At 48.0% G+C, this 14,708-nt stretch overlaps 1 protein-coding gene across 5 annotated transcripts in view; it reads left to right on the forward strand.

Moving 5' to 3' along the window:
• RTKN (rhotekin) overlaps positions 1-14,708 on the forward strand; it is a 61,107-nt gene that overhangs the window by 21,060 nt on the left and 25,339 nt on the right. Inside the window, exons 1-2 of one of the 5 annotated variants that reach the window (XM_075261276.1) lie at positions 5,109-5,216; positions 7,715-7,854. The exons of 2 other annotated variants lie outside the window; for them this stretch is intronic. In XM_075261276.1, the coding sequence (XP_075117377.1) occupies positions 7,732-7,854 (123 nt within the window). In that variant the 5' untranslated portion in view covers positions 5,109-5,216; positions 7,715-7,731. Of the gene's footprint in view, positions 1-5,104; positions 5,217-7,714; positions 7,855-14,708 lie in introns of those variants that run through there. 2 more of the 5 variants (XM_075261274.1, XM_075261272.1) reach the window with 2 other exon arrangements.

Raw genomic sequence — 14,708 nt, forward strand, 5'->3', positions numbered from 1 at the left:
GTTTAGTCTTTTGTTTTGCATTGCAGTTACACTGTGCTTTCTGTTTAGGTGTGACCCCGTGACTCCAGTCCCTAGGACTTTCAGGGCCTCCTCTCCCCTTATCCTAGCCGCCGGATAGAAGGTTAGGAGCCGTGGTAGGCGCACTTTAATTAGGAAGTGCATGGGTCTGCCTCATCTCAGATATTACAGCATAGTTATAGCTGCAGGGCCTGTGACCCCTTTTGTCATTAGTTGCACAGTGTTGCTTTCCCAGCTGTGTCACTTTGCACTGCCTGACCCTGACTCCAATCCTTACAATCACCCCTCCTATTATTACATATTACCCCTCCTATTATTCCATATTACCCCTCCTATTATTACATATTACCCCTCCTATTATTCCATATTACCCCTCCTATTATCCCATATTACCTCTTCTATTATTACATACTAGCAGTTACCCGCGACTTCGTCTGCGGGTTGGCGGTGGCGCCGAACCGCTTATATTTCTTGTCCCCCTATCCGTGCCCCCAGTATCTTCTCCCCTCCATCTCTGCCCCTAGCTTCATGCCCCCCCATCTCTGCCCCCAGTATCTTGTCCCCCCCATCTCTGCTCCCAGTTTCTTCCCCCCATCTCTGCCCCCAGCTTCATGTCCCCCCTTCTCTGCCCCCAGTTTCTTGCCCCCATCTCTGCCCAGTTTCTCCCCCCCTATCTCTGCCCCCAAGTCTCATGTCCCTCATCTCTGCCCCCCGCGTCATGCGCCCCCCCATCTCTGCACCCAGTTTCTTCCCCCCATCTCTGCCCCCCAGTCTCATGTCCCCCCATCTCTGCCCCCAGTTTCTTCCCCCCCATCTCTGCCCCCCAGTCTCATGTCCCCCCATCTCTGCCCCCAGCTTCCTGCTCTCCTACCATCTCTGCCTCCAGTTTCTCCCCCCTATGTCTGCCCTCCAGTGTCATGTCCCCCCATCTCTGGCCCCAGCTTTATGGCCCCCCCATCTCTACCTCCAGTTTCTTTCCCCCCCCATGTCTGCCCCCCAGTCTCATGTCACCCCATCTCTGCCCCCGGCTTCATGCCACCCCATCTCTGCCCCCGGCTTCATGCCCCCCCCCCCCCACAGCAGCCCCCGTGTAGTACCACTCACCTGTGTCTCTTTCCTGTGCTCCTGTGTGTGCTGGCTGCCTGCATAGACTTCTCGTGCTGTTGCCTGTGTGTCATTTATGTAGCAGACTGAGCTCCGGCGTTATAGCAACCAGACGCCGGAGCTTGCTGTGCTTCATATCGGACTCACAGGCAGCCGGCCGCGAAGTGTATGCAGTCAGCCAGCACACACACAGAAGCGAAGGAGACCAAGGTGAGTGTTTCTACACGGGGGGAACTGAAGCTGGGGACACCGACCGGGGGACATCCCCTAGCCCCGCCCCCCCCCCCCCCCCTGCCCAGGACACCCTCTCCCCGCCGGACACCCCCCGTCCCCCGGGACACCACTCCCCCCCCTCCTCCACAAAATGTGTGTACATAATACCTCTCCTATTATTACATATTACCCCTCCTATTATTACATATTACCCCTCCTATTATCCCATATTACCTCTCCTATTATCCCATATTACCCCTCCTATTATCCCATATTACCCCTCCTATTATCCCATATTACCCCTCCTATTATCCCATATTACCCCTCCTATTATCACATATTACCCCTCCTATTATTACATATTACCCCTCCTATTATTACGTATTACCTCTCCTATTATTACATATTACCCCTCCTATTATTACATATTACCTCTCCTATTATCCCATATTACCCCTCCTATTATTACATATTACCCCTCCTATTATTACATATTACCTCTCCTATTATTACATATTACCCCTCCTATTATTACATATTACCTCTCCTATTATTACATATTACCCCTCCTATTATTACATATCACGTCTCCTATTATTACATATTACCTCTCCTATTATCTCATATTAACCATCCTATTATTACATATTACCCCTCCTATTATTACATATTACCCCTCCTATTATCCCATATTACCTCTCCTATTATCCCATATTACCCCTCCTATTATCACATATTACCCCTCCTATTATTACATATTACCCCTCCTATTATTACGTATTACCTCTCCTATTATTACATATTACCCCTCCTATTATTACATATTACCTCTCCTATTATCCCATATTATCCCTCCTATTATTACATATTACCTCTCCTATTATTACATATTACCTCTCCTATTATTACATATTACCTCTCCTATTATCCCATATTACCCCTCCTATTATTACATATTACCCCTCCTATTATTACATATTACCTCTCCTATTATTACATATTACCCCTCCTATTATTACATATTACCTCTCCTATTATTACATATTACCCCTCCTATTATTACATATTACCCCTCCTATTATTACATATTACCCCTCCTATTATTACATATTACCCCTCCTATTATTACATATTACCCCTCCTATTATTACATATCACGTCTCCTATTATTACATATTACCTCTCCTGTTATCCCATATTACCCCTCCTATTATTACATATTACCCCTCCTATTATTACATATTACCCCTCCTATTATTACATATTACCTCTCCTATTATCTCATATTAACCATCCTATTATTACATATTACCCCTCCTATTATTACATATTACCTCTCCTATTATTACATATTACCTCTCCTATTATTACATATTACCTCTCCTATTATCCCATATTACCCCTCCTATTATTACATATTACCCCTCCTATTATTACATATTACCTCTCCTATTATTACATATTACCCCTCCTATTATTACATATTACCCCTCCTATTATTACATATTACCTCTCCTATTATTACATATTACCTCTCCTATTATTACATATTACCCCTCCTATTATTACATATTACCTCTCCTATTATTACATATTACCCCTCCTATTATTACATATTACCTCTCCTATTATTACATATTACCCCTCCTATTATTACATATTACCTCTCCTATTATTACATATTACCCCTCCTATTATTACATATTACCCCTCCTATTATTACATATCACGTCTCCTATTATTACATATTACCTCTCCTATTATCCCATATTACCCCTCCTATTATTACATATTACCCCTCCTATTATTACATATTACCTCTCCTATTATTACATATTACCCCTCCTATTATTACATATTACCTCTCCTATTATTACATATTACCCCTCCTATTATTACATATCACGTCTCCTATTATTACATATTACCTCTCCTATTATCTCATATTAACCATCCTATTATTACATATTACCCCTCCTATTATTACATATTACCCCTCCTATTATCCCATATTACCTCTCCTATTATCCCATATTACCTCTCCTATTATTACATATTACCCCTCCTATTATTACATATTACCCCTCCTATTATTACATATCACGTCTCCTATTATTACATATTACCCCTCCTATTATTACATATTACCCCACCTATTATTACATATTACCCCACCTATTATTACATATTACCCCTCCTATTATTACATATTAACCATCCTATTATTACATATTACCTCTCCTATTATCCCATATTACCCCTCCTATTATTACATATTAACCATCCTATTATTACATATTACCCATCCTATTATCCCATATTACCCCTCCTATTATTACATATTACCCCTCCTATTATGACATATTACCCCTCCTATTATTACATATTACCTCTCCTATTATTACATATTACCCCACCTATTATTACATATTACCCCACCTATTATTACATATTACCCCTCCTATTATTACATATTAACCATCCTATTATTACATATTACCTCTCCTATTATCCCATATTACCTCTCCTATTATTACATATTAACCATCCTATTATTACATATTACCCATCCTATTATCCCATATTACCCCTCCTATTATTACATATTACCTCTCCTATTATTACATATTACCTCTCCTATTATTACATATTACCCCACCTATTATTACATATTACCCCACCTATTATCCCATATTACCCCTCCTATTATTACATACACTGTGCAGAATTATTAGGCACATGAGTATTTTGATCACATCCTCCTTGTTATACATGTCGTCCTAATCCAAGTTGTAAAGGCTTGAAAGCTTACTATCAATTATGTAAATCAGGTGATTTGCATCTCTGTAATGAGGAGGGGTGTGATCTAATGACATCATCACCCTATATATTAGGCAACTTGCTTTCCTTTGGGTCAGAATAGAGATGTGAGGGACTGTGAAGCGTCACACATTGTGCGATGTGCTGCAGAGGGAGGCCGCAGTCTGGAATCACCGAACTATCGAGCGTTTCATGGCCAATAGCCAACAGGGGCGCAAGAAGCGTGCTGATAAAAAAGGTGCAAAATAACTGAATTGAGGAAAACCAGGCGTGAAGCTGCCAAGATCTCTTTGGCCACCAGTTTTGCCGTATTTCAGAGCTGCAATGTTACTGGAGTATCAAAGAGCAGAAGGTGCGCGATACTCAGGGACATGGCCCAAGGAAGGAAGGCTGAGAAACATAATATACAAGGTCAAGACTGGGCCAAGACAGAGCTTAAGACTGATTCTAAGGTTTTATGGACTGATGAAATGGCGAGGGAAAGCAGTCCCTGGGAGGCCATAGTGGCCGCGGCACGCAACGCAAACAGATCAAGCAACTGACACAATCTATGGATGGAAGGCTTCTGAGTGTCATTGTATAGAAAGGCGGCCATATCCGTCCAAGATCTCCTCCTAAAATAGCCAAATCTAACAAAACCCCACTCCAACTTCAAAAAATATGAAGCTTTTGGGCTGATTGAGAACAGAGTTGTTGAACAATAATAAAAAGAATCCTGTCAGATACAACCTGCCTAATAATTCTGCACACAGTGTATTCCCCTTATTACATATTACCCCTACAATTCCTCCATATTACCCTTCCTGTTATTCCTTATTACCCCTCCTATTACTCCATACTGCCCCCCACAGGATACGTTCTGTATTTTGCGGTGTGATTTATAATGTACAGTGGCCAGGGTGTGAGGGGTTAATACTTGGTTTGGGGGGAGGGGGCTGGCGATGAATGGAGGTCTTTGAGCAGGAGGGACAGGCAGAGGCGGAAGGAAAGTACTGGAGAGAGGAAGAGGAGAAGGAGAAGGACGTGGACCGTGAGGGACAGCAGCCAGCCGGACCCTATATGTGTGTATATACAGGGGACTCCCTAATAATACGCTACACCGTGCTGTGCCTGACCCCTGTGTAATACTAATCCTCTGCCCCCGCGTATAACTATAATACCCCTATATAACATTGCCTGCCCCCCCGATATAACTATAATTCTCTGCCCCTATATAACTATAATACTCTATATAATACCCCTATATAACATTGCCTGCCCCCCGATATAACTATAATTCTCTGCCCCTATGTAACTATAATACTCTATATAATGCCCCTATATAACTATTATCCTCTGCCCCCCGTATAACTATAATACTCTATATAATACCCCTATATAACTATTATCCTCTGCCCCTATACAACTATAATACTCTATATATTACCACTATATAACACTGCCTGCCCCCGATATAACTATAATCCTCTGCCCCCCGTATAACTATAATACTCTATATAATACCCCTATATAACATTGCCTGCCCCCCGATATAACTATAATTCACTGCCCCTATATAACTATAATACTCTATATAATACCCCTATATAACATTGCCTGCCCCTGATATAACTATAATCCTCTGCCCCTATATAACTATAATACCCCTATATAACATTGCCTGCCCCCCGATATAACTATTATCCTCTGCCCCTATATAACTATAATACTCTATATAATACCCCTATATAACTATTATCCTCTGTCCCTATATAACTATAATACTCTATATAATACCCCTATATAACTATTATCCTCTGTCCCTATATAACTATAATACTCTATATAATACCCCTATATAACTATTATCCTCTGTCCCTATATAACTATAATACTCTATATAATACCCCTATATAACTATTATCCTCTGTCCCTATATAACTATAATACTCTATATAATACCCCTATATAACTATTATCCTCTGCCCCCCATATAACTATAATACTCTATATAATACCCCTATATAACACCGCCTGCCCCCGATATAACTATAATTCTCTGCCCCTATATAACTATAATACTCTATATAATACCCCTATATAACTATTATCCTCTGCCCCTATATAACTATAATACTCTATATAATACCCCTATATAACACTGCCTGCCCCCGATATAACTATAATTCTCTGCCCCTATATAACTATAATACTCTATATAATACCCCTATATAACACCGCCTGCCCCCGATATAACTATAATTCTCTGCCCCTATATAACTATAATACTCTATATAATACCCCTATATAACTATTATCCTCTGCCCCTATATAACTATAATACTCTATATAATACCCCTATATAACACTGCCTGCCCCCGATATAACTATAATTCTCTGCCCCTATATAACTATAATACTCTATATAATACCCCTATATAACTATTATCCTCTGTCCCTATATAACTATAATACTCTATATAATACCCCTATATAACTATTATCCTCTGTCCCTATATAACTATAATACTCTATATAATACTCCTATATAACTATTATCCTCTGCCCCCCGTATAACTATAATACTCTATATAATACCCCTATATAACACTGCCTGCCCCCGATATAACTATAATTCTCTGCCCCTATATAACTATAATACTCTATATAATACCCCTATATAACTATTATGCTCTGCCCCCCGTATAACTATAATACTCTATATAATACCCCTATATAACACTGCCTGCCCCCGATATAACTATAATTCTCTGCCCCCATATAACTATAATACTCTATATAATACCCCTATATAACACTGCCTGCCCCCGATATAACTATAATTCTCTGCCCCTATATAACTATAATACTCTATATAATACCCCTATATAACTATAATCCTCTGCCCCCCGTATAACTATAATATTCTATATAATACCCCTATATAACACTGCCTGCCCCCCAGTATAACACTCCCTGCCCCCCAGTATAACACTCCCTGCCCCCCAGTATAACACTGCCTGCCCCCCCAGTATAACACTCCCTGTCCCCCAGTATAACACTCCCTGCCCCCCAGTATAACACTCCCTGCTCCCAGTATAACACTGCCTGCCCCCCCCAGTATAACACTCCCTGTCCCCCAGTATAACACTCCCTGCCCCCCCAGTATAACACTTCCTTCCCCCCAGTATAACACTCCCTGCTCCCAGTATAACACTCCCTGCTCCCCAGTATAACACCCTCTGCCCCCTGTATAACACTCCCTGCTCCCAGTATAACACTGCCTGCCCCCCCAGTATAACACTCCCTGCCCCCCCAGTATAACACTCCCTGCCCCCCCAGTATAACACTCCCTGTTCCCAGTATAACACTCTGCTGTCTGTATATCCCAGATTATAACACTCTATAGTATCCTGCACTCTATATAGTCCATGTATAGCAGTCTGCAGACATGATAACATTATGACCTCCTGCCCTCTGTATATCCCTGTATGTAATGCTCTGCAGACAGTTTCTGGGGTCCATGGGGTATAGGGGAGTAAGACTTCCAGGCTTTGGGGTGACAGATATTAGTTTGCAGGGGATCGGGGTACGGTGATGGCGCAGGACAAAGGACGTCCTTGGGAGCCCCCGGACTTGTGGTCCGATATGGAGGAGAAGCTATGGATCCTACAAGATATGAACATGTTATACATCCGGCAGATCGCCCTCAGCCTGCAGGTAATCACCAAAATCTTTCCTGGACCGAGGGGTCAAAGATAGGGATATGAGATATCTGCAGCACTGGAGCCGGGATCTGCCCATGTGATAGGTGTCCATGCTGAGTGGTGGACGGGGCAGACATAGCTCAATGCAAAGACAGAGACCCTGGTGACGGGCAGGAGCACCTCGTAGTGGTGACGGGTATGAGTCCCTCGTAGTGGTGACATGCATAAGCCCCCGCGTAGTCGTGACAGGCAGGAGCCCCTCGTAATGGTGACGGGCAGGAGCCCCTAGTAGTGGTGACAGGCAGGAGCCCCTCGTAATGGTGACGGGCAGGAGCCCCTCGTAGTGGTGACATGCATAAGCCCCCTCGTAGTGTTGATGGGCAGGAGCCTCTCGTAGTGGTGATAGGCAGGAGCCCCTCCTAGTGGTGACATTCATAAGCCCCCACGTAGTGGTGACGGGTATGAGTCCCTCGTAGTGGTGACATGCATAAACCCCCGCGTAGTGGTGACGGGCAGGAGCCCCTCGTAGTGGTGACATGCATAAACTCCCACGTAGTGGTGACAGGAGCCCCTCGTAGTGGTGACATGCATAAGCCCCCGCGTAGAGGTGACAGGAGCCCCTCGTAGTGGTGACTGGCATGAGCCCCTTGTAGTCGTGACTGGCATGAGCCCTTCGTAATGGTGACTGGCAGGAGCCCCTCGTAGTGGTGACAGGCAGGAGCCCCTCGTAGTGGTGACAGGCAGGGATCCTTCGTAGTGGTGACGGGCAGGAGTCCTTTGTAGTGGTGACAGGCATGAGCCCCTCGTAATGGTGACTGGCATGAGCCCCTTGTAGTGGTGACTGGCATGAGCCCCTTGTAGTGGTGACTGGCATGAGCCCCTCGTAATGGTGACTGGCATGAGCCCCTTGTAGTGGTGACTGGCATGAGCCCCTCGTAATGGTGACTGGCAGGAGCCCCTCGTAGTGGTGACTGGCATGAGCCCCTCGTAGTGGTGACTGGCAGGAGTCCCTCGTAGTGGTGACTGGCATGAGCCCCTCGTAGTGGTGACTGGCAGGAGTCCCTCGTAGTGGTGACTGGCAGGAGCCCCTCGTAATGGTGACTGGCAGGAGCCCCTCGTAGTGGTGACAGGCAGGGATCCTTCGTAGTGGTGACGGGCAGGAGTCCTTTGTAGTGGTGACAGGCATGAGCCCCTCGTAATGGTGACTGGCATGAGCCCCTTGTAGTGGTGACTGGCATGAGCCCCTTGTAGTGGTGACTGGCAGGAGCCCCTCGTAGTGGTGACGGGCAGGAGTCCCTCGTAGTGGTGACTGGCAGGAGTCCCTCGTAGTGGTGACTGGCAGGAGTCCCTCGTAGTGGTGACTGGCATGAGCCCCTCGTAGTGGTGACTGGCAGGAGTCCCTCGTAGTGGTGACTGGCAGGAGCCCCTCGTAATGGTGACTGGCAGGAGCCCCTCGTAGTGGTGACAGGCAGGGATCCTTCGTAGTGGTGACGGGCAGGAGTCCTTTGTAGTGGTGACAGGCATGAGCCCCTCGTAATGGTGACTGGCATGAGCCCCTTGTAGTGGTGACTGGCATGAGCCCCTTGTAGTGGTGACTGGCAGGAGCCCCTCGTAGTGGTGACGGGCAGGAGTCCCTCATAGTGGTGACTGGCAGGAGTCCCTCGTAGTGGTGACTGGCAGGAGCCCCTTGTAATGGTGACTGGCAGGAGTCCCTCGTAGTGGTGACGGGCAGGAGCCCCTCGTAGTGGTGACAGGCAGGGATCCTTCGTAGTGGTGACGGGCAGGAGTCCTTTGTAGTGGTGACAGGCATGAGCCCCTCGTAATGGTGACTGGCATGAGCCCCTTGTAGTGGTGACTGGCAGGAGTCCCTCGTAGTGGTGACTGGCAGGAGTCCCTCGTAGTGGTGACGGGCAGGAGCCCCTCGTAGTGGTGACAGGCAGGGATCCTTCGTAGTGGTGACGGGCAGGAGTCCTTTGTAGTGGTGACAGGCATGAGCCCCTCGTAATGGTGACTGGCATGAGCCCCTTGTAGTGGTGACTGGCATGAGCCCCTCGTAGTGCTGACGGGCAGGAGCCCCTCGTAGTGGTGACTGGCATGAGCCCCTCGTAGTGGTGACTGGCAGGAGTCCCTCGTAGTGGTGACTGGCATGAGCCCCTCGTAGTGGTGACTGGCAGGAGTCCCTCGTAGTGGTGACTGGCAGGAGCCCCTCGTAATGGTGACTGGCAGGAGCCCCTCGTAGTGGTGACAGGCAGGGATCCTTCGTAGTGGTGACGGGCAGGAGTCCTTTGTAGTGGTGACAGGCATGAGCCCCTCGTAATGGTGACTGGCATGAGCCCCTTGTAGTGGTGACTGGCATGAGCCCCTTGTAGTGGTGACTGGCAGGAGCCCCTCGTAGTGGTGACGGGCAGGAGTCCCTCGTAGTGGTGACTGGCAGGAGTCCCTCGTAGTGGTGACTGGCAGGAGTCCCTCGTAGTGGTGACTGGCATGAGCCCCTCGTAGTGGTGACTGGCAGGAGTCCCTCGTAGTGGTGACTGGCAGGAGCCCCTCGTAATGGTGACTGGCAGGAGCCCCTCGTAGTGGTGACAGGCAGGGATCCTTCGTAGTGGTGACGGGCAGGAGTCCTTTGTAGTGGTGACAGGCATGAGCCCCTCGTAATGGTGACTGGCATGAGCCCCTTGTAGTGGTGACTGGCATGAGCCCCTTGTAGTGGTGACTGGCAGGAGCCCCTCGTAGTGGTGACGGGCAGGAGTCCCTCATAGTGGTGACTGGCAGGAGTCCCTCGTAGTGGTGACTGGCAGGAGCCCCTTGTAATGGTGACTGGCAGGAGTCCCTCGTAGTGGTGACGGGCAGGAGCCCCTCGTAGTGGTGACAGGCAGGGATCCTTCGTAGTGGTGACGGGCAGGAGTCCTTTGTAGTGGTGACAGGCATGAGCCCCTTGTAATGGTGACTGGCATGAGCCCCTTGTAGTGGTGACTGGCAGGAGTCCCTCGTAGTGGTGACTGGCAGGAGTCCCTCGTAGTGGTGACGGGCAGGAGCCCCTCGTAGTGGTGACAGGCAGGGATCCTTCGTAGTGGTGACGGGCAGGAGTCCTTTGTAGTGGTGACAGGCATGAGCCCCTCGTAATGGTGACTGGCATGAGCCCCTTGTAGTGGTGACTGGCATGAGCCCCTCGTAGTGCTGACGGGCAGGAGCCCCTCGTAGTGGTGACTGGCAGGAGTCCCTCGTAGTGGTGACTGGCAGGAGTCCCTCGTAATGGTGACTGGCAGGAGCCCCTCGTAATGGTGACTGGCAGGAGTCCCTCGTAGTGGTGACGGGCAGGAGTCCCTCGTAGTGGTGACTGGCATGAGCCCCTCGTAGTGGTGACTGGCAGGAGTCCCTCGTAGTGGTGACTGGCAGGAGTCCCTTGTAGTGGTGACTGGCATGAGCCCCTCGTAATGGTGACTGGCAGGAGTCCCTCGTAGTGGTGACGGGCAGGAGTCCCTCGTAGTGGTGATGGGCATGAGCCCCTTGTAGTGGTGACTGGCATGAGCCCCTCGTAATGGTGACTGACAGGAGCCCCTCGTAATGGTGACTGACAGGAGCCCCTCGTAATGGTGACTGACAGGAGCCCCTCGTAGTGGTGACGGGCAGGAGTCCCTCGTAGTGGTGACTGGCATGAGCCCCTCGTAGTGGTGACTGGCATGAGCCCCTCGTAATGGTGACGGGCAGGAGCCCCTCGTAGTGGTGACGGGCAGGAGTCCCTCGTAGTGGTGACTGGCATGAGCCCCTCGTAATGGTGACTGGCAGGAGCCCCTCGTAGTGGGGACTGGCAGGAGCCCCTCGTAATGGTGACTGGCAGGAGGCCCTCGTAGTGGTGATGGGCATGAGACCCCCAGTAGAGGTGATGGGCAGGAGCCCCTTGTAGTGGTGACGGGCAGGAGCCCCCTCCCTCTTAGAAGTGACAGGCATGAGCTTCCCCCATAGAAGTGACAGTCATGAGCACCCTGTACAGGTGACATAAGCCCCCTTAGAGGTGACGGACATGAACCCCCAATAGACATGACAGATACAAGCCCCTGTAAAGGCAATAGTTACAAGCCCCAATAGAAGTGACTGGTTGAGTCCCCATAGAGATACCAGATATGAGTTCCCATAGAGTTGCCCCCTATAGAGTTCTCAAATGGGAGGGAGCCCCCACAGAAGTGAGTTGGGGGAGATGTTGTCGTATATTGGCCCCGTATCTGGCTTTGAGGGGTTTGACTGGTGTATACTGGGATATGGAGGGAACTATGGGCTGATACGCAGGATACTTGCCGAGCAGATGTTATGGGAGTATTTGACCCAAGGCCTATACTGTTTTTGGTGTTCCAATATTCCTTCTGTACAATATATGACCTAATCTGGGGAAGGTCTTAGTAAAGGGATCAGGAGTTTGGGTCACAGTACCCCCAGAAAACTTCATTGTGTCTATTATACAAACTGAGGTCAGTATCTGGGCAGCCATCTGTAGGATTATGTCAGGGGCCGGCAGGCTCGCTCTGAGATGCCAATCACACAATGATTTCTGTGTCTCTCTCTGTCTTCTGACATTTTGAGAGGATATTGGGGTCTACGGGTCCCCCGCACTGCTAACGTCACAAAATTAACTCCTTCATGCCTTACACTAGAGATAAGAGCAAGGTGGTGGAGGGACACAATATGACAATAACCGACGTGCTGTTATATGGGAAACATGCTTAGAACATGGTACAAGAAGATTCTGTAGGGGGAGGACACATTCTGGACTCATCTATGTGCTTGGCCTGGCCACTACTGAGTCATGACTGACAAGTAACTGTGTATCTCAAGAAGAACTGAAACAACTATGAAGTATGGGGGCCATATAGAGGGATCAGTCACAACTGTGACAGGGATTCAGAGGGTGTCCAAAAGTATCATCAGTGACTAGATTTATAGCAATGACTTAGTCAGTCTCCAATGAAAGTGGGTAAAATCTTGGAGACAGAAGAAGACCAGGATATGACTGATGATGGAGGTGTAGCTGGAGATGCCATGGAGATCGTCAGATGAGGGTATGACAGGTGGTGGAGGTGTAGCTGGAGATGCCATGGAGATCGTCAGATGAGGGTATGACTGATGATGGAGGTGTAGCTGGAGATGCCATGGAGATCATCAGATGAGGGTATGACTGCTGATGGAGGTGTAGCAGGAGAAGCCCTGGAGATCATCAGATGAGAGTATGACTAGATGATGGAGGTGTAGCTGGAGAAGCCCTGGAGATCATCAGATGAGGGTATGACTGATGATGGAGGTGTAGCTGGAGATGCCATGGAGATCGTCAGATGAGAGTATGACTAGATGATGGAGGTGTAGCTGGAGAAGCCCTGGAGATCGTCAGATGAAGGTATGACTGATGATGGAGGTGTAGCTGGAGATGCCATGGAGATCATCAGATGAGGGTATGACTGATGATGGAGGTGTAGCTGGAGATGCCATGGAGATCATCAGATGAGGGTATGACTGCTGATGGAGGTGTAGCAGGAGATGCCATGGAGATCATCAGATGAGAGTATGACTAGATGATGGAGGTGTAGCTGGAGAAGCCCTGGAGATCATCAGACGAGGGTATGACTGATGATGGAGGTGTAGCTGGAGATGCCATGGAGATCGTCAGATGAGGGTATGACTGATGATGGAGGTGTAGCTGGAGAAGCCCTGGAGATCGTCAGATGAAGGTATGACTGATGATGGAGGTGTAGCTGGAGATGCCATGGAGATCATCAGATGAGGGTATGACTGCTGATGGAGGTGTAGCAGGAGAAGCCCTGGAGATCATCAGATGAGAGTATGACTAGATGATGGAGGTGTAGCTGGAGAAGCCCTGGAGATCATCAGATGAGGGTATGACTGATGATGGAGGTGTAGCAGGAGAAGCCCTGGAGATCATCAGATGAGGGTATGACTGATGATGGAGGTGTAGCTGGAGATGCCATGGAGATCATCAGATGAGGGTATGACTGATGATGGAGGTGTAGCTGGAGAAGCCCTGGAGATCATCAGATGAGGGTATGACTGATGATGGAGGTGTAGCTGGAGAAGCCCTGGAGATCGTCAGATGAGGGTATGACTGATGATGGAGGTGTAGCTGGAGATGCCATGGAGATCATCAGATGAGGGTATGACTGCTGATGGAGGTGTAGCAGGAGAAGCCCTGGAGATCATCAGATGAGAGTATGACTAGATGATGGAGGTGTAGCTGGAGAAGCCCTGGAGATCATCAGATGAGGGTATGACTGATGATGGAGGTGTAGCTGGAGATGCCATGGAGATCGTCAGATGAGGGTATGACTGCTGATGGAGGTGTAGCAGGAGATGCCATGGAGATCATCAGATGAGGGTATGACTGGTGATGGAGGTGTAGCTGGAGATGCCATGGAGATCGTCAGATGAGGGTATGACTGGTGATGGAGGTGTAGCTGGAGATGCCATGGAGATCGTCAGATGAGGGTATGACTGATGATGGAGGTGTAGCTGGAGAAGCCCTGGAGATCATCAGATGAGGGTATGACTGATGATGGAGGTGTAGCAGGAGAAGCCCTGGAGATCATCAGATGAGGGTATGACTGGTGATGGAGGTGTAGCTGGAGATGCCATGGAGATCATCAGATGAGGGTATGACTGCTGATGGAGGTGTAGCAGGAGATGCCATGGAGATCATCAGATGAGAGTATGACTAGATGATGGAGGTGTAGCTGGAGAAGCCCTGGAGATCATCAGATGAGGGTATGACTGATGATGGAGGTGTAGCTGGAGATGCCATGGAGATCATCAGATGAGGGTATGACTGATGATGGAGGTGTAGCTGGAGAAGCCCTGGAGATCATCAGA

Source organism: Leptodactylus fuscus, unplaced genomic scaffold (assembly GCF_031893055.1).
Source record: "Leptodactylus fuscus isolate aLepFus1 unplaced genomic scaffold, aLepFus1.hap2 HAP2_SCAFFOLD_102, whole genome shotgun sequence".
NCBI classification, from domain to species: domain Eukaryota; kingdom Metazoa; phylum Chordata; class Amphibia; order Anura; family Leptodactylidae; genus Leptodactylus; species Leptodactylus fuscus.